The sequence below is a fragment of the Chiloscyllium plagiosum genome, chromosome 18 (genome assembly GCF_004010195.1).
Source record: "Chiloscyllium plagiosum isolate BGI_BamShark_2017 chromosome 18, ASM401019v2, whole genome shotgun sequence".
Classification (NCBI taxonomy): Eukaryota; Metazoa; Chordata; class Chondrichthyes; order Orectolobiformes; family Hemiscylliidae; genus Chiloscyllium; species Chiloscyllium plagiosum.
In genome coordinates, this window is record NC_057727.1 from 70,174,735 (window position 1) to 70,195,510 (window position 20,776).

Consider the following 20,776-nt stretch of genomic DNA (forward strand, 5'->3'; position numbering starts at 1 on the left):
GCCACATTTGAAATTTTTAAATAATTGAAAATCTTATTTTTTAACATTTAAATTGCAGTATAGAAGTTAATTGTAAGTCATGTCTTTTGCTAAACTGCTGAAATGGGGAGAAATTTTGTGCCATGCCATACAAGAAGCAAATTTCATGTCAGCTTTTTCATATGGGCATTTGACCTGCTGATAATTTTTCAATTGGTGAAACTGAATGCGATGCAGAATCTGTTTTCAGCTGCTTTCATTCAGTTGGCATTGAGCAATTGTTTAACCTGCCCTGACAATACCACTTATCTCTGTCCAAAATTATTGCAAATGACTGACAGATTACATTTTCTTGGTTTAACTGAAAGGAGCCAAAAGTAGTTAGCAAATGATAATCGCTAACATATAATAGGCAAATAGCTTAATTTGAATTCCTTTAAACATGATGGAGAAAGGAATAGGAGTTTGATCAATGAGTCGAGGAAGTTGCTGTTGAATATAAACCAGTAAGGCTGAATATTCTAGGCTTTATGTGAACACCTGGAACACTTATGTCTGGTATCATGGATAAACCACTTGAATTTGCAGGAGAAAGATCATACATGAGAATAAATTATAGAGTCATACAGCACAGAACAGTCCCTTTGGTTCACCATATTTATGCCTTCCAACAAATACTAAATTACACCAATCCCATTATGTGCACTTGGTTCATGTCCTGGCATTTTAAGTACTGATCAGTTGCTTCTTAAATGTTGCAGGAATATTTGCCTCCGCCATCCTCTGAAGCAGCACGTGAGATATATCTCCTTCCTTGCATCCCATAGCAACCCAGGTCTCAAGTAGTCTTTGCTATTCATTAGGATCTTAGTTGATTTCATTGATCTAACTTCACCTCTGTGCCTACACTAACCCCAATACTTTTAAGTCTCCATACAGGATCAGAAACCTTCTACCTCACCCTTGGATGTATCTATTGACTTAATCACTCTGCTCTCTGTCGAAGAGGATTCCAAATGGTAATTTCTCTGAGGAGAAAGCACCGTAATTCCTGGTTTAAAGGAAAGACTCCTTGTTTTTAAAGTGTCCCTAGTTCGAGACTGGAAAGCTTTGTTTAAGCTTTTCATTTGAAAAACCCCTTGTCCAAGATTCAACCAAGTGAACTTTTGCTAAACTCTCTCCAGTGCACCTATATCCCTCAAGGAATCCAAAGCTCTGTACACCGTTCTCAGCATTGTGACTTTTATACTCCACCTTCTCCTCCGTGGATTACTTACTTGAATTACTTGCTGTGTCTGCATGTAAGCTTTTTTGTGATTCTTTGTACTTTTATGCGTTATGGGTGTCGTTGACAAGGCTAACATTTGTTGCCCATCCCTAATTTTCCTTACTTGAAATGGTTTGGCCGGCCATTTCAGGGTACTCTTAAGAATCAACCACTTTGGATGGTCAGCAAAGCAGGCTAGACTAGTTAAGGTTGGCAGATTTCCTTCCCTCAAGGACATTAGTGAGCCACATGGGTTTTTACAACAAGTGATGACGGTTGTTATACTCACTATTGCTAATGGCCAGCTTTATCTTTCAGATATATTAATTGAATTCAAATTCCACCAGCTGGTCTAGTGGGATTTAAACCCAGAACATTAGCCAGGCCTCCAGATGAAGCAGCATTTTATCAACATTTTCCTACATTTGTATGCTGTAAAGGTAGAACACGGATACAGAGTATAAATATAGCTATGCACCAGATAATGTATTTTGGCGAATCATTCATATTGCCACTTTTTTTATGATATGTATTTGGTTACTTACAGCTGCAATGAAAATCCCTGCTGGATTGTTTAAATGATCTGCAGAAATAAGAGTTAGCATTTGACTTCATTGTAGCTTTGGAGTAGCTTTTCAGATGTGTGCACCAACGACTCTTTTAGAAAGAAAAACTATATGTTAGATTTTTATCATCAATTGTGGTTTTATGCAGGTGTGTGCCATCTCTAAAGATATAAGAAATTGGAGCAAAACTGTACCCTTGTCCTTTCAAGCTGGCTGTTAGTCAACAACACTTGTGCAGCTGAGCTCCACCTTCCAGACTTCAGTCTTCTCAGTTTGATGACAACTGGAGGTCTAATAGCAGCAGTCTCTTGAAAAAGTGCCCCATCTCCCCTATCAAGTATTTGTGCTAATGCTGGTAACGTTTAGGTTTTGAAAGCAGTATTCAAATACTTAGTCCAGTTCCACTCAGTTTGCAGAACAGGAAACAAATCTTTCTCATTATGAAGACTTGTAGTCCAGAACTTGGTAAATCTTGAGCCAAGCTGTTCCAGTAAAGCTACAATACTGATATTTACCTAGCAATGTAAAAGATAGCCTCAGTATATCCAGAATCGTAGAATCCCTACAGTGCTGAAGCAGGCCATTCGGCCTATCGAATCCACACTGACCCTCTGAACAGCAGCCCACCCAGACCCATAACCTGTGGCTGTAAACATAGATATCCCATTGCTGATCCATCTAGCCTGCACAGCTTTGGACACTATATAGGCAATGTAACATGGCCAATCCATCTAACCTGCACCTCTTTGGGCTCTTGCATGGGAAGGTGTATGGGTTATTGGAGTGGAGGAGGAGTGCGTGCACACTGCAGGCCAAATCAAAACTAGCCAATTATTGCACCATCAGTCTAATCTCTATCAATAAACTGTTAGAAAAGGTAATCAACAGTGCTCTTAAGCAATGCCTGCTTAGCAATTACCTGCTCAGTGGTTCTCAGCAAAATGAATTGAAACGAAGAGCTGTCAGTGCTAGGAATCCGAAGCAAAAATAGAAATTGCTGGAGAAGCTCAGCAAGTCTGACAGCATCTGTGGAGAGAAAGCAGAGTTAATGTTTGGAGTACAGTGACCCTTCAGGACTGATTGTAGCTAGGGAAAGGTTGGTGTATGTACCGAAAATGGGGCGAAAGGCCGGTGAACAATACATCAATACGGAGCCCAGAGAGAGAAAGCGAACGAGACAACAGCAGTTGGGCTGAAAAAGAGTGGGTAATAGTCAGCCTGGGAGAATCAGTAGTTGCTGATGGGGACTATTTGTATCTGACAGTGAGTTGGTTGGGTAGCAGCCCATGTGACAACAAAGCCTGGTGTGTAGGAGTTGGGGGAGGACATGGTATGAAAATCACGAAGGCTGCAGGGTCTCCAAGTGGAAAATGAGATGCTTTTCTTCCAGTTTGTTTCGTTGGTGCATTGCAGCAAGCCTGAGGCAGATGTTGACTGGGGAGCATGGTGCATTGAAGTAGCAGGCGTTGGGATAACTCAGTCATTTTTGCTGAGAGAACATGGGTGTTCTGCAAAGTTGCCACCCAGTCAGTGTTTCATTTCCCAGTGTAGAGGAAACCACGTTGTGAGCAACAAATACAGCAAACTAGATTGAGTGAAGTAAAGGTAAATCGTTGCTTCACCTGGAAGGTGTGTCTGGAGCCTTGGATACTGAGGTGGTGGGGGCAAAATAAATGGGCTGGTGTTATACCTTCTGTGGTTGCATGGGAAGGTGCTGAGGGAAGTTGGGAGTGGCAGAGGAGTGGACCAAGGTGTTCCAGAGGGAACCGACTCTGCAAAAGGCTAACCATTACCCATTCCTTTGTTTGCCTTATTGCTGTTTTGTGGGTTTGATCTCCGTCTGCTGATTACTCTACCACCCCAACATCTTTGGCATAAGTGCCAATCTTTTCCTAGCTACAATCAGTTCTGCTTTCTCTCTACAGATGCTACCAGACCTGCTGAGCTCCAGCAGTTTTTGCACTGATTCTCACCTGATTTGCCATTCAGTTTCTCACCTCATTACAGCCTAGTTTCAAACATGGATAAAAGAGCTGAATTCCAGAGGTGATAGCAAGAGTGCATCAAAGCTGCACGTGACTGGGCCATGGCTGATTAGTCATGTGAAGTCAGGAATTCTAATCATGTTTAAAAATGCTGCTGCACACCTCTGGAGCAAGTGGGGATTGAATCCAGACTTTCTGGCTCAGAGGCACCCTACCACTGCACCACGAGTCCCCCCCCGCCCCGTTCTTTAGGCAGCCACATCATCAATGACATTCCCTCCATAAGGAAAAGATTTGACAGTTTTCTTGTTATAGGTGAAAAACTCTGTTAATATCCCAATCATGAATTACTTGGGGTAAATTTTGCTTTTGGAACTGTTAATTGATTTTGTTTTCCTTCTAGTTCAAACATAAACATTAATGATGTCCTTGGGAACTATTCTTTAACTCTGATCGATGCACTTGATACATTAGCGGTGAGTAACAGATGTTTAGTGACATAACTACGTTTCTCAGTGGGACTTTGCAATCTTTTTATTCTGTTAATTTCAGTTGAGTAAATTTCTTGTTTTCCCAAGTCATTTGTATGGAGCCTTAAAGCTTATTTTGAATAAAAATGTTCATCTGTGTTTGAGCTATGAAGTAACTTGAACATATGTACTTTGGGTGTTAATCCTCTAAAATTCATTAAGATTCTTTTGATTCTTTTTATTTCCTTCACCAAGGAAAGTCGAGTTCTAAATATTTCTGGTGATTTTAACATGGTCATTTTATGCAAACAACAATCAAGATTGCTTGGATCGTGAAATTTTGCATAAATGAAACATGAAACAGGTGTTTCCAATTTACAGTGAACCTGAACTTGATGCAAAATACTTGTGCGTTCATGCCAATAGCATGATTTTACTGGGTGATTTACTAACGAGTGAAGGAGAGAGAAATCAAGTTCCTACTCTCTGTGAAATGTTGCATGATTTGCATCACAACCCTGTTGACTTCCATTGATCCTTAACTGTGTAAAATGTCATGTAATTGCTGGATTTGCACTTAATAAGAAAGGTCTCATTTAAAGGTTGGTAACTCATGTTATAAATCACACAGTTAACAGGCTGCTTATTCAGTCAATCTTGGAAGTGTGGACAGGGAGTAAATGCATCTGTGCTTGTCATCTTAACTGGTGATTTGCTCCTGGTTTTACCATTATTTGCCTGTATTTTTATGTTAGATTTTGCTATGTTCCTTGCAGGTTTTAAGTTCTTATATTTAAGATGCAAGGCTGTTTTGTGACTCAAATGCCAGTTAGATTTATTTCAGAAAACTTTTGGTTAAAGTGCATGACAAAGAATGTTCATGCATTTCACAAGTTGCCCTTCCGTTTACTTATTAATGTCCTCTTGATCAATACGATAATTTTCAACAACACCTGGTTGTTAGGCTGCTTTTCTGTTCCGTTTTGCCTTCCCTTTCTGCTTCTCTTCTTTCAGTCCATTCTTTCTCTGTCGTTAAATTCCATTGGCGAAGGAGATGCTATTTTGGACCAGACTGTTATGAGATCCCAGTGACAACATTGGTGGGCGGCACGGTGGCACAGTGGTTAGCATTGCTGCCTCACAGCGTCAGAGACCCGGGTTCAATTCCCGCCTCAGGCGACTGACTGTGTGGAGTTTGCACATTCTCCCCATGTCTGCGTGGGTTTCCTCCGGGTGCTCCGGTTTCCTCCCACCATCCAAAGATGTGCAGGTCAGGTGAATTGGCCATGCTAAATTGCCCGTAGTGTTAGGTAAGGGGCAAATGTAGGGATATGGGTGGGTTGCGCTTCGGCGGGTCGGTGTGGACTTGTTGGGCCGAAGGGCCTGTTTCCACACTGTAATGTAATCTAATCTAATCTAATCTAACATTGACGTTGAGGCACTATTTAGTTTCTTATTTATGGCACAAAAATTAGTCTACTCATGATGAGGTAAAATCCCAGTTTATGATGTTTCCTGTTTTAAGTCCTGTTCCAGAAGTTTTTGGGCAGATAAATCATTTTCCCCAAGAAGGTCCAAATTAGATGGGCCAAACAGTGATTAAGCTTAAGCCACCTTTTTGATAATGAAGCCAGAGTAGAAGCTGATCTAATTTTCTACTGTGCAACTTACTGCTGTTTATCAAGCTGTTGTAGGGTTTGCTTAGCTCAGTTAGTTCGTGGGCTGGGTGGCTGATTTGTGATGCAGAATGTATTCTCACTGTTTGCATCAGTTAGCTAAGCAGTTTTATAGTTTGGTGAGACTGTGATAACTTTTTAACTTCTAATGCAATCAAAAATCCTAGCAGACGTTTGGTGGCAGTGAATGCTGTCTGAGTATTCAGGTCTGACTTAATGCTTACCTGATGTTCTCCCACAACCCTTTTCCTCCCCACCCTCACCATATTGAAGCAGAGACAATGAAACCTGTCTGCTTTGAGAAGCTTGTTATGAGTTGACACTGTGGCATACATGCTGTATCATGAGGTGTCAAGGTGACAATTTAATTGCCCTGTTGCCTCGTTGGCTGTAGTTTCAGATCTTGGCTACATGTAATCCCTTTGCAAGTCTAGCAACAGACTACTATCCAGGGTGATATGCACAGATACTCCATCCGCTGGCTCGTGCAAGAACCTCCCTCCCATTAGCACATTCCACTAAAGCTAAAACAGGCTTTTACCCCTGTCTTTGTGTGCTATAGCTGCAGATTGGCACACATCCCCAGGGATTGGCTTGCTATCGAGCAAGGGTCAGCAGCCCCTTGTTATCTTTGTAGTCTTGAGATTATAGTCCAGGCTGTTCTGACTTGCGTCTTTACTAATGAGGATTCTGGGCAATCTAAGATGAAGACAGGAACATTTTCTGACTGTAACAGCTGCTCCTTTATTGAGGTATTTTAGGTGTTGGAGGTGATTTCCTCGAATTCCAGGAGCAGCAATTACTGTTTTATATGCTGTTGTGTTGTTTTGGAACTTTTGGCAAAAAAAGTCAAAACAACAGCAGTTTTAAAAGGCAGAAGAACAGACAAAGGAAGCACATGGTGAGGTCAGTGCAGGAGAGGGAGAGAAAGAAACTGACACAGCAGTGAACCTGCAAAGTTACTGCCTTTGCTGTTTTGAATTCATGTATCGCTGGACATAGTGCGTCTGGGAAAATTAACAGTGAAATTCACAACTGATCTTGGAGGAATTGTTTGGGCGAAGATCACAGCACAGAAGCAGAGAAGTGTATTGTTTTTAAAGTGACCTACAGAAAGTCTGCAGTAGTGAGTAGAGTGGGTTCTTTCTTGATTTATATATATTTGGAGATATGTTTCTTGATTCAACTTAAAATGTAAGCCATAACTATTAATTTAACCTGGGCAGTGTTTTGTAGAGGAATAAGACAGTGTTATTTGCTGGGTCTGTAGATTGTGAAGGAGCAAAAATGGCTTTTAGTAGAGTGATATGTACTTGTCAGATGTGGGAGTTTAAAGAGAGTTTAAGGGTTACTGCGGATTATATCTGCAATAAATGCTGTTGGTTGCGAATCTTATCAGATTGAATGAATTGGTTGGAGAGACAGAAGCAATGGGGAATTTGCAACAGCAGCAGTATGTGATGAATGGCAGTTATAGGAAGGGAGGGAAAGTCTCAGATACAGTCACATCGATGGGTTAACTCCAGGAAAGGTAAGAGAGGTAGGCAGCTAGTGTAGGAGTCTATTGTGGCTGTACCTATTTCAAACAAGTATGCTGTTTTGGAAAATGTAGGGAGTGATGGATTCTCAGGGGAATGTAGCATGAACAGCCAAGTTACTGGTATTGAAACTGACTCTAATGCAATGAGGGTTACATTGAGTTTCAAGAGATCAGTTGTGTTAGGGGACTCTCTAGTCCAAGGTACAGACAGACATTTCTGTGGCTAGCAGCGAGAAATCAGAATGGTGTGTTGCTTCCCTGGTGACAGGATCAAGGATGCCTCAGAGAGGGTGCAGAATGTTCTCAAGGGGGAGAGGGGTCAGCAAGAGGTTGAGATTCTGAAGGGAGATTACAGAGAGTTAGGCAGGAATTTAAAAAGGAGGTCCTCGAGAGTAGTAATATCTGAATTACTCACTGTGCTGCGAGATAGTGAGGATAGAGCAGATGAATGCATGGCTGAAGAGCTGGTGTATGGGAGAAGGATTCACTTTTTGGACCACTGGAATCTCTTTTGGGGTAGAAGTGACCTATGCAAGGATGGATTGCACCTAGATTGGAAAGGGACTAATTACTCGCAGGGAGATTTGCTAGAGCTGTTCAGGATGATTTAAACTGGTATGGGGGTTGGGGGGGAACCCAGGGAAATAGTGAGGAAAGAGATCAATCTGAGACTGGTACAGTTGAGAACAGAAGTGAGTCAAACAGTCAGGGCAGGCAGGGTCAAGGTAGGACTAATAAATTAAACTGCATTTATTTCAATGCAAGGGGCCTAACAGGAAAGGTAGATGAACTCAGGGCATGGTTAGGAACATGGGACTGGGATGTCATAGCAATTACCGAAACATGGCTCAGGGATGGGCAGGACTGACAGCTTAATGTTCCTGAATACAAATGCTACAGGAAGGATAGAAAGGGAGGCAAAAGAGGAGGGGGAGTGGCGTTTTTGATTACAGCTGTGCTGAGGGAGGATATTCCTGGAAATACATCCAGGGAAGGTGTTTGGGTGAAACGGAGAAATAAGAAAGAGATGATTACCTTATTGGGATTGTATTATAGACCCCCAAATAATCAGAGGGAAATTGAGAAACAAGCTTGTATGGAGATCTCAGCTATCTGTAAAAATCATAGGGTGGTTATGGTAGGGGATTTTAATTTTACAAACATAGACTGGGACTGCCATAGTATTAAGGGTTTAGATGGAGAGGAATTTAAGTGTGTACAAGAAAACTTCCTGATTCAGTATGTGGATGTACCTACTAGAGAAGGTGCAAAACTTGACCTACTCTTGGGAAATAAGGCAGGGCAGGTGTCAGTGGGGGAGCACTTTGGGGCCAGCAACCATAATTCTATTAGATTTAAAATAGTGATGGGAAGGGATCGACCAGACCTAAAAGCTCAAGTTCTAAATTGGAGAAAAGCCAATTTTGATGGTATTAGGCAAGAACTTTCGAAAGCTGATTGGAGGCAAATATTCATAGGTAAAGGGACGGCTGGAAAATGGGAAGCCTTCAGAAATGAGATAACGAGAATCCAGAGAAAGTACATTCCTGTTAGGGTGAAAGGGAGGTATAGGGAATGCTGGATGACTGAAGAACTTGAGAGTTTGGTTAAGAAAAAGGAGGAAGCATATGTAAGATATAGACAGGATACATAAGAGGGAAATCAGGAGGCCAAAAAGGGGACATGAGATAGATTTGGCAAATAGAATTAAGGAGAATCCAAAGGGTTTTTACGAATACATTAAGGGCAAAAGGATAACTAGGGAGAGAGTAGGACCCCTCAAAGATCAGCAAGGTGGCTATTGTGTGGAGCCGCAGAAACCTAAACTAGTATGTTGCATCAGTACTTACTTTGGAAAAGAATATGGAAGATATAGATTGTAGGGAAATAGATGGTGACACCTTGCAAATGTCCATATTACAGAGGAGAAAGTGCTGAATGTCTTGAAACGCATAAAGGTGGACAAATCCCCAGGACCTGATCAGGTGTATCCGAGAACACTAGGAAGCTAGAGAAGTGATTGCTGGGCCTCTTGCTGAGATATTTGTATCATCGATAGTCACAGGTGAGGTGCTGGAAGATTGGAGGTTAGCTTACGTGGTGCCACTCTTTAAGAAGGATAGTAAGGACGAGCCAGGGAACTATAGACTGGTGAGCCTGACCTCGGTGGTGGGCCAGTTGTTGGAGGGAATCCTGAGGGACAAGATGTACATGTATTTGGAAAGGCAAGGACTGATTAAGGATAGTCAACCTGGCTTTGTGCGTGGGAAGTCATGTCTCAAAAACTTGATTGAGATTTTTGAAGAAGTAACAAAGAGGATTGATGAGGGCAGAGCGGTGGATGTGATCTACATGGCCTTCAGTAAGGCGTTCGACAAAGGTGAGCATAAGAGGTACAGTTAGTAAGTTTGCAGATGACACCAAAATTGGAGGTGTAGTGGACAGCGAAGAAGGTTACCTCTGATTACAACAGTGAAGAAGGTGTTTGGTATGCTTTCTTTAATTGTGTAGGGGTTGGGAGGTCACATTGCAGCTGTCCAGGACATTGGTTAGGCCACTGTTGGAATGTTGCGTGCAATTCTGGTCTCCTTCCTATCGGAAAGATGTTGTGAAACTTGAAAGGGTTCCGAAAAGATTTGCCAGGGTTGGAGGATTTGAGCTATAGGGAGAGGGTGAACAGGCTGGGGCTGTTTTCCCTGGAGCGTCAGAGGCTGAGGGATGACCTTACAGAGGTTTATAAAATCATGAGAGGCATGGATAGGATAAATAGACAGTCTTTTCCCTGGGGTCGGGGAGTCCAGAACTAGAGGGCATAGGTTTAGGGTGAGAGGTGAAAGATATAAAAGGGACTTAGGGGCAGTGTTTTCATGCAGAGGGTGCTACATGCATGGAATGAGCTGCCATGGAAGTGGTGGAGGCTGGTACAACTGCAACATTTATAAAGGTATTTGGATGGGTATATGAATAGGAAGGGTTTGGAGGGATATGGGCCAGATGCTGGCAGGTGGGACTAGATTGTGTTGGGATATCTGGTCGGTATGGATAGGTTGGACCACAGGGTCTGTTTCCATGCTGTACATCTCCATGACTTTATGACTCTATTAGAAGTGTTGCTTCAAGTTCCCCGTTACACTTTTCGGAATGGCATTCCATGGATATTTCATTCCATATGGTGGCTGCTTTTACATCTGCAGCCGTGTTTGGGTGTTGTCTTGACACTGGTCAGAAGTCAGCATGATGCTGCTGTCTTGAAACAGACTGGTGCATGTTGAGGGTTGTGAATGAGCCACCGGCAAGATGGAGTTTTTAAGTAATTGGGTTAGATACACGATGTAATCTAATTTCTTATTTTCAGAGAACAGCCCCTGAGTTTCTCCGGTGTGCTCTAAAGTAATTCAAGTTTTACACATTAGTAAAAAGTACCGAGCACTCCTGGGCAAGTGTCTGATTCAGAAGTTGGAAGTATGTCAAGCTCTGAGTAGATTCTGTAAAGATCTAATGATAAAAGCAACTTCAATACGTTATGCATATGTTGAGAAAAATAGATAACACTGCATCAGTGTGGAATAAAACTTCGCATGCAGTGATAATTCAGCTGGGGCTTCTCTCGTTGGTAGTGTCGCACAGGTGGAGTGGAGTGAATCTTCTCCAATGTTAGCTGTACTACATTTGACATCTGCAAACGGCGTAGAGTGCGGTGCTTATTTTTATGCAGCAGTGGGTAATCAACATTGATTGGAGTCTGATCTTGCTGAAGCAATACATTTAATATTGTGGCAATAGAAAAGTTTAGTGTTCAAATTGAATGTACAATTGAGAGCAGGGTGTCTCCAGCTCTGCTTGTATAGAATGGGTAAATAGATAATTTATCAACTATCTCTACTTGTCAAAATTACATCAAGGTCAGTTAAGAACATGAATAGTTGATTTTAAAAAAATTAATTCTTACAGGCAAGAATATGGTTGTGACATTCCCAACTGGCTGTTGAGAAAAAGGAGCCAGAAAAGATATCATGGGGGTCAGTGTTTAGCACGGCTACCTCAATGTCAAGGACCCAGGTTCACTTTCAGACTTGGCTAACTGTCTGTGAAGTGTGCATGTTCATTCTTTGTCTGTGTGGCTTACTTCCCACAGTGCAAAGTTATGCAGGTTAGGTGGATTACCTGTGCTAAATTGCCCCATAGTATCCAGGGATGTGCAGAGCTTAGTGGGTTAACTATGGCAAATGTGGGGTAGGGTGGGATGCACTCCCAAGTTGTTGCGGATCCAGTGGGCTGAATGGCTTGTGTGCACTGTAGGGATTCTATGAAATATCCTTTATCAAGTTAAATGTCATTTAAAGAGAGTAATCTGAAGCCGGGTTGACATGTGACTTCAGATCATAGCAATGTACTGCTTAATTAGGAATAAGCGATAAGTGCTGGCTGAGCCAGTGATGGCCCCATCCCTTGAACAAATATACATTAATAAAGCTTCAGGGCTGTAAAAGTACAGGTTCTTGTTGAGGTTTGTCTCTGCAGTTATAACATCTGTAACATCCTCTCACATTGATTAGCACTTCCCAGCGCCCTATATTTTTTGAAGGAAGTTTGCAATGATTTGAGCTGTTAAAGGCTTCTTGGAAATATTGATTTTAGGAACTGGAATATTAATAAAAGGATTACATTTTTCCTCTGATAAAGCTCTTTTGGCTTTCTAGTAAAAATGTTGGTTTAGCATGCCTGATTTAAACAAGATGCTGGTTGTTCAAAGTTCTTCACAAATAAAAACAAAAATTCTTTAGGATTAATTCACAGAATTTTATTGTTTAATAGTACAAATATTTGTGGTTTTGTGACTTGAGCAGTTCAGAGTTCCCAGTTATCCTAAATTTCGAGACTATGAGACAAAGACAGGGCTGACTTAGTGTTATTTTTTAAAATAATGGAATGTGTGGAAAAGTAATAATTTTAATTTTTGAATGTTAAATTTTTGTATAAATGTGGAATGGAACAACTATTAGCAAAAATGACTATATACATCAATTAACTAAGGTGTTTCTGAACTACTGGGCGGCACGGTGGCACAGTGGTTAGCACTGCTGCCTCACAGCGCCAGAGACCCAGGTTCAATTCCTGCCTGAGGCGACTGACTGTGTGGAGTTTGCACATTCTCCTCGTGTCTGCGTGGGTTTCCTCCGGGTGCTCCGGTTTCCTCCCACAGTCCAAAGATGTGCAGGTCAGGTGAATTGGCCATGCTAAATTGCCCGTAGTGTTAGGTAAGGGGTAGATGTAGGGGTATGGGTGGGTTGCGCTTCGGTGGGGCGGTGTGGACTTGTTGGGCCGAAGGGCCTGTTTCCACACTGTAAGTAATCTAATCTAATCTAATCTACGTGCACTATGTACGATTTAGTACTCTAATATTCAGGATTAAAATGAGTTTAATAAAGAAACTATGGTGGAAAACTCACTTGATTATATGGATGATTCAGACAATACATATAGCACTCATGCTAGATGAAGACTGTTCTTCAAAAACCCATTAAAACTGTCTTATTTGCAATAAATTCCCATTGTTCGCTTATGAAGATCGAGCCTTGGAGTTCAACTACCTCAACGACTGCTTTTATCATTCCCATTCAGTCTCTTCCGAGATGGAATGCCCCAGAAACTGTAACAAAACTTCCTCTTTTACCAGACAGCTAACTTTTTAGAGTTGCTGCTGAACTTCAAAAAGTTACAATCTTTCACAACTAGATCAAGCAAACATTGCTTGTATGCTTCGTACACGTCACTCCCAGCTGTATTGAACGCTATGGTCTAAGGGCTTCCTTATAACCTTGATAATCTTTTGTGGGACAGAGCCACCATTCTGTGGAAATTTTCCTCAGCCCTACTTGGGGTTTGCTAACAATAGCACTTGTGCTATCTGAAACTACTTGTGCTTCAGTACTCTTTCAACTCTAAACTGCAACCAATTTCTTGGCAAATTGAAGCCAGAGAGTCTTCCTAAGCTCTACATATGACGATGTAGCCAATCCTGTGCCATCTTTAACTGGACCTTTAGAGTTTAAACTAATTTAGCTCCTACCTCCTCTGGACTACCATTTCTACAAGCTCCTCAGGCACTAAGCCTTCAGTATGGTAATCTCACCTGTTTTTATAGCTCCATCTCTATTCTGATACTACTTTCCAAACATGAGTAACTACCTTTTTAGTTCGTGATATTCATAAAAGCCAAATAGTTTAAATACTTTTCCATTGCCAAATAATCTTTCCAGAACTAAACATTTGTTGTGAAATGTTGACAAGAATCAAATACTAATACTTGCAACAGAAAAATGTGACAGTATTAGAGGGTATTTTTTGACTTGTTAGATCGAAACAATGAATCTTCAGTGTTGTTTGAATTTTGCAGCATTGAAGTTAATTCCTGTTGCACAAAAATGCGAGTTTGTTCAGGAATGTAGATGAAGACCAATACTTAATTGTAATTATTTTAAATTGTCATTTAGTTGTTGTGCTGGGGCAGTTTGGCGATAAACGATGGCTACCTTATCCACTGTTTTCTTTTTGTTTGAATGCCACTTTATGATTCCTGATTAGACTGAGCAGTTTCTTTCCTATTTGACTTGATAAAATCACTATTTTGTTTTTGCAGTCGGCTTGGGTGTCAACAGAAATTTCTAGCTGAGTTGTTACAAATACAGTATGACTCTTTTGAAGTTAGCTAGATCAGAGGGTCTAGACATAGTGATGAAAGCCTGATCGTTTGTGCTGCTGTGTAATTACGCCTACGTTTCTATCACAGCTGAATATGCAAAATTTGTGGCTGCAATGACTTGGCATAAAGGTCCACCCTTAGCAGGAACTTGGTGCTGTAGTAAACATTTCATTTCATTTCATTCGTGGCCAGTGGGTAGCACTGCCAAGACAGTTGGAGTATTCATCAGCTTGTTAATTGATTCACTTTGGCCTTCCAATTAACAGCTGTCCATATCCCGATACTGCACTTTCCAAAGTCTAAGATTATGTGCTGTGGGATGCATTCGAAGCTTGGGACAACTGCACATAGGGAAAGAGGAAAGACCACTGTCTAGGCCCTTCAGCTGGTGTAGACTGTGGGCTGGAAATTGAAAAATCCCTTGGACTGTATGTTTGATGTAATGGATGTTGTTATTTTAAATGTAAGATTGGAAAATAGTTGTTTTGTACTGTACATGGCTGTTCAACATGACATTATAGAATTTAATGGATAATGTTTTTGGGAAAAATAGAGTTATTCGAGGTGTCAACCACATTAGCTGGAAATCCTGTTTCATTGATTACGAATTGTTAGCAAGTTGGGTTTTCAAGGTTTGTGTAAAGACTTGTAGCTCGGGTGCTGATTGCCGTGTTCTGGGTATGATCGCCGAACTGGGAAGTTGATTTGCAGACATTGGGTCCCCTGTCCGGGTGACATCTTCAGTGCTTTGGAGCCTCCTGTGAAGCAGTGCTGTACTGTCTCTTCTGGAATTTATTTGGTTCCGTTCCTGCTGCTTCTATTTGCCAGTTCCAGTTGTTCATTGTAGTGGCCGGGATATGAGTCAGGATTGACCTACAATGGATGAAACCAGAAAGCAGCAACCCCAAGATTTTACAGATTACCTAAAGTACACAAGCCAGATATACCACTTAGACCTGTTGTGGCACTCCCGGGAACGCCATCGCATAAACTGGCAAAAGAACTTCAGCAAAAACTAAAACATCTTATTAGTGGATCCAAGCAGTCCGTATAATCATCACAAGAATTGAGAGATAACATCAAGAGCATAAACATAGACAAGGACAAAGCAATGATCTCATTTGACATAACAGTATTGGTCACTTCAGTTGACAAAACTCTAGCCAGAGAGACAATAACCAACCTCCTGGAGAAGCAAAACAGACAACATGATGGGGAACCAAAGACTGCGTGCTCAAACTACTAGACCTGTGCTTGATGACGCACTCACACTGAAATGTCTGGACAGATCAATGGAATACCTAGGGGGTCACCCATCTCTGGGCTCATAACAGAAGCAGTGATGCAAAGAATGGAACAAACAGTCCTCCCGCAAATCCTACCTAAACTCTGGATCAGATACCCAGGCAACATTTTTGTTATCATTTAAGAGAATAGAAATAGCGAACGTACACTGGATTATCATCAGAACACTGAATGCACCACAAAAGTGTACAGGAAAGCCCCACACGCTGACCAGGTCCTGCATTACAACAGCAACCACCCACACACACCCAAGAGAAGTTGCATTAGGAGCCTGTTCAAAAAGGGTACAACACAGTGCAGCACTCCTGACCTACGAAGGGAAGAAATGGAACACCTCTACAGTGTTTTCACCAAGAACAGATACCCTGCAACTTCATCCACAGAAGCCTAACAGACAGACAACGTGATGAGGACATGCCATGATCTAACTCAGTAGCCACGATACCTTACATAAAAAAAATCTTGGAACTGGCAGCCAGACATCTCCGACCACTTCGATTCATGACAGCCCATAAACCGACAGCCACTCTCGGACAACAACTCACCAGGTCAAAATACTCTACACCCATCATGTGCAAGACTAACATAATTTGAAGGGTTCCATGCAAAGACTGTATGAAACACAATATTGGACAAACAGGCAGACAACTAGCATCCCGCATCCATCATCAACAACTAGCCACTAAACGCATGACCAGCTGTCCTCAGTAGCCCCACGCACCAATGACAAGGACCACAAGTTTGACTGGGACAACACAATGGTCATAAGACAAGCTCAACAGGGCAATCAGGGAATTTCTGGAAGCATGGCACTCAGCCACAGATTCCATCAACATGCACCTTGACCTAGACCCAATATAACAGCCACGGCAATGCGAAGCAACAGAAATGGAACCAAACAAATTCCAACACTGTGTCGCAGTGCTTCACAGGAGACTCCAAAGCACTGAAGATGTCACCTAGACAGCGGACGAAATGTCTGCAAATCAACTTCCCAGCTCAGTGAATATACCCAGAACTATGACAAGTTGGGTTTTTTCCTTAACAAACTGAGCTTTTGTTGGTATACGCGCCATAGGTCTGCAATTAGATGATTGATATGGGTTTTATGACTTGGAGTAGATTGAGTTGATAACATTGTGAATTTGACTGCTGGGGTTGAACTAAGGAAAGTGGAAAAGGTCAATGTGCACAATGGATACAACAGTTTAAAGTTGGTTCATTGATCATTATTGTCAAAAACAGAAGAGTGATAAAGGTGATTTTGAACATTGTTTTCCAAGGTAAAACAATAAGCTCCAAGGTATCTTAATTTTTACCCAAAGAAATATTAATAAGTTTCAGTCACTTTGTATGCTTGTATATCCAGTGCAATGTCTGCAGGATTATTTGGTTTGTTTCAAGTTAAAATTCAACCCTCCAATCTATGTCTATATGCACCTTATCCAAAAAACACAGTTTGGAAATTTGGAGCAAGGCCCCTTGGTGTCACTGTATGCTTGCTAACTGGAAATTAATAGAGGCCTGTTCTTAGATTGCCTGGCTATGGTTGGTTTTCCTTTTGACAATATGCCCAAGATTGTTATCTCCCACTGTTAGAAACAAATAAGTGTAAACATGTGTCCTTGATGCCAGACTTTGACTTGTACCATGTCCAGTATTTGGTTCCTCCAGGTGAATAGTTCTCTTTCCCTCTCTCCTTTCTCTAGCTCCCTCGGAGAATATGGGTACATTTGTTAGGACTTTTGTTCAGGTTTGTACTTGCTTTTCTCAATTAAATAGTCATGATATCCCTGGCTGTTATTCCACTGTTATTTTGCACCACATGTCTGATGGCTTATTAGGGAAGCATAGTATGCACTTTGCGACATATTTTGATTTTACACCTAATAGTATGAGGATGTATTATTTTCTATAAAATAAAATTCCTTTTTCTTTGCTTTGTAGATTTTGGGCAATGCTTCTGAGTTCAAGAGAGCAGTGAAGCTGGTGACTACTACAGTCTCTTTTAATAAAGATTCAACCGTGCAAGTCTTTGAGGCAACTATCAGGTAAACCACAGATTTAATTTTTATACCTGATGTTTTATTTTCTGTTTTTGTCCAGCATCAACTCTTAGGATTTTGTGTGTTATGTGAAGACTGGGTCAAGCTTGTCTGTAAAGTCTTAAAAAAAAATGTGGGAACGGAGGTCGCTCAGTCAGCCCTCGAGCTCTTTATATGGTTGACTTTGCTGCATGCATGTTGCTTGGTTGAGAATTTGCAGGTTGGAATGCCTGATGTCTTTGACTTTCTAAGCAGTCGAAGCAGGTTTGGAACATGGTGTCCAAGGACCAGTGCTGTGGTGTTACAGTACGTCTTGCTAGTGGTACACATTGTTGTCATTGGGTGTTGGTGTTGGAGGGAGTCAATGTTGATGGTATTAGATGGGATGTCAGTCAGATTGCTGTTATGTACTGAATGATGTTGAATTTCTTGGATGTTGGAATTTTACTCATCTAGGCAAGTGCCAAGTATTTGGCCATTCCTGACTGTGTCTTTATAGATAGTGGACAGGTTCTGGGCAGTCAGGAAGTGAGTTACCCACTGCAGCAATTCTAGTCTCTGATGTGCTGTTGTAACTGTGGTATTAATATGGCTAGTCGAGTTCACTAATGGTCAATGGCAGCCCCTGCAATGTTAGTTTTGGAGGCAGGTGTTCAGTAATGGTAATGTTCCCTTGACAGAACTATTCCTAATTGCATTTTAACAGCTTGTCTTGTTCTTCTGTAGGATTTTGGGGAGTTTGCTATCTGCACATATGATAATAATGGACCCTGCTCAACCCTTTGGAAATATGACCCCAGATGGTTATGATGATGAATTGCTTCACTTAGCTCGTGACCTGGCTGTGAGATTGCTGCCAGCATTTGAAAACACCAACACTGGCATTCCTCATCCTAGGGTATGTGGCATGTAGTGTTCGAGTTGTAAGCTGGTGAATTTTTCATACCCGCTCATGCCTATAAAATTGTCATTTTGTAAAGTTGAGGAAACCGGAACAACTTCAAGTGCATAATCTTAATGTTAGATTTAGATAATTTCCTGCTTTTAAGCATGATAAATTTGGTTACAAAATTTGAATGACACTGATTTTCCTGTGGACTTGTGCATCCTTTTTATTTAAATCCACAAATGACAGTTAGTGTTACTTGTGCCATGTTTGGTATGATTGAGCAGAGATGTGATTTCCTGAACAGAGATAAAATTGGGAAATCTCATAAATTACATTTGCACAAATTAGGGAGCAACCAACTTGATTTTGACATGCTGATGCATAGAGTGGTCTATGTTTGCGAAAGAACAAATGAACCAGTGTCTGTGTGAGTTTCCTCTGGGTGCTCTGGCATCTTCCCACCATCCAGAGATGTGCAGGTTAGGTGAATTGGCCATACAAAATTGTCCATAGCGTTGAAGGATGTGCAGGTTAGGTACATTAGTCAGGGGTAAATGTAGAGTAATGGGGGAATGGGGCTGGTTGGGAAACTCTTTGGAGGGTCGATGTGGACTTGTTGGACCGAAGGACCTGTTTCCACACTGTAGGGATTCTATGAAAGTAGACCGGCATTGAATACTTCCAGATTTTTGGAAAACCAGCCCATAGTTATTTGTCTCAAGACATCCAAGCAGTGTTGTAGCTGCTTTTACATTGACTTTGCTATTCAGTTAATAAAATTTCTGCTTTCAAAGCGTTATTACTTGCAGCAACTTCACTCTGCACTGGCCAGCTTTGCTTGCTATTAATTTGAACCTAGGTCTGTGATAATTGTGAAACATGGTGATCAGAAACTAGCTGTGTGAACGCTGCTGTACGGCGACTTCTGTGTGATAACTTAAGTTGCAGTTAATTTTCTTTTTTTTCAAAAAGAGTCACTCATTAACTTCTGAATGTTACCAAAATTGTATCCACATATCTTGGACTTATAAATGCCCAGGTCCACTTCAATTGTCAGCAGTTTCAACTCCTTAAAGGCATCAAAGATTTACTGCATAATTTGGTACTCAGCATGAACTGCTAAATATTTTTATTATTATTATTCCTGTGATCCAGGAAGTGATCAACCTCCAATCTGGATTGGCAAGCAACGTTTTACCACAATTCAGCTGAAAACATTGTCCCGGTTTCTAGCTCATCTCTATCCCGTTGCTGTCATTTCTGTTTTCATGTTGGCTGTTCCCTTCTAATTTGGCAGCCTTTGCCAGACCATGGAAGGTCATTTTATATCTAAGTAAATTTATTGCATGCACAATTTTATAAGTCAGGGCTGCACCTTAACTTGTAACAATCCTATGCCAAATGAATTAATGATTTGCTAATGAAACGCCAAAAGCAAGACTTTGGGTATCCAAACTAGAAAAAATGTAACAAAAAGTAATAAAAAGATCAATGCAAACCTACTGCAGGGAAAATTGGTGGTACTTCGAGTGCTGGATTAGGAAGGAACAACCTGTATTATATCTTGAGTTAAATATTGCTATGTAGGATTTCAACTGTCAATGCTGCACCTAGTCATTCATTGATTTTCAGCTTTTTAGATACATGCTAAAGTTGCATTATCTTCTAAAAGTAAATTAACATTGCTCTTGTATTGAAAAATGTTTAGTATTTGCAGTACACTAGTAATTGCACTTTTACAATGCTGTGAGATTGTGGTATGGGCAGAAGATATCGAGAGGTTGTCACAGATGCAATTGCTTATTTAAGCAGCGCATGGCATGTTGGAGGAAAGGGTATTCAAACTCAGCCAAAATGTCTTGGAATATATTGTGACAGCTTAATTCCCCTGCTGATTTTGAGTTTATTTTGCAGTGTGGCACAGCAGAAAGTAATTAACTAAAGAAATCTCCTTGTTTAAAACAAAACCTTGCAGGTAAATCTAAAGAAAGGGGTGCCTTCTACTTGCCTTAATGAAACCTGTACTGCTGGAGCTGGCTCTCTGCTTGTGGAGTTTGGAATCCTGAGCCGTCTCATTGGGGATTCTACGTTTGAGTGGGTAGCCCGCCAAGCTGTAAGAGCCCTTTGGAAACTCAGAAGTGATGAGACTGGACTTCTAGGTACTTAATGTAAATGTTCTTGGTGTAAAAATGCAAATTAAAGTGTCCAACATTGAACATTTTGACCTGTTAACAATAAGAATACTTATAAAACTCAACTTATAGCTTGTGATGTGAAATAGGCTATAATGTACAATAAAGTGTTCAGAAATGCTTTATTCCACGTTTGTGTTCAGATTGTGGAAGTAACTG

General features: G+C 41.1%; 1 protein-coding gene across 1 annotated transcript in view; it reads left to right on the top strand.

The window, feature by feature from the left end:
• Positions 1–2,916: 2,916 nt before the first annotated feature.
• Positions 2,917–20,776, top strand: part of edem1 (ER degradation enhancer, mannosidase alpha-like 1) — a 35,771-nt gene continuing 17,911 nt past the window's right edge. Inside the window, exons 1-5 of the mRNA XM_043708561.1 lie at positions 2,917–3,116; positions 4,201–4,273; positions 17,439–17,542; positions 18,263–18,434; positions 20,401–20,584. Coding sequence (XP_043564496.1) covers positions 2,917–3,116; positions 4,201–4,273; positions 17,439–17,542; positions 18,263–18,434; positions 20,401–20,584 — 733 coding nt within the window. The remainder of the gene's footprint in view (positions 3,117–4,200; positions 4,274–17,438; positions 17,543–18,262; positions 18,435–20,400; positions 20,585–20,776) is intronic.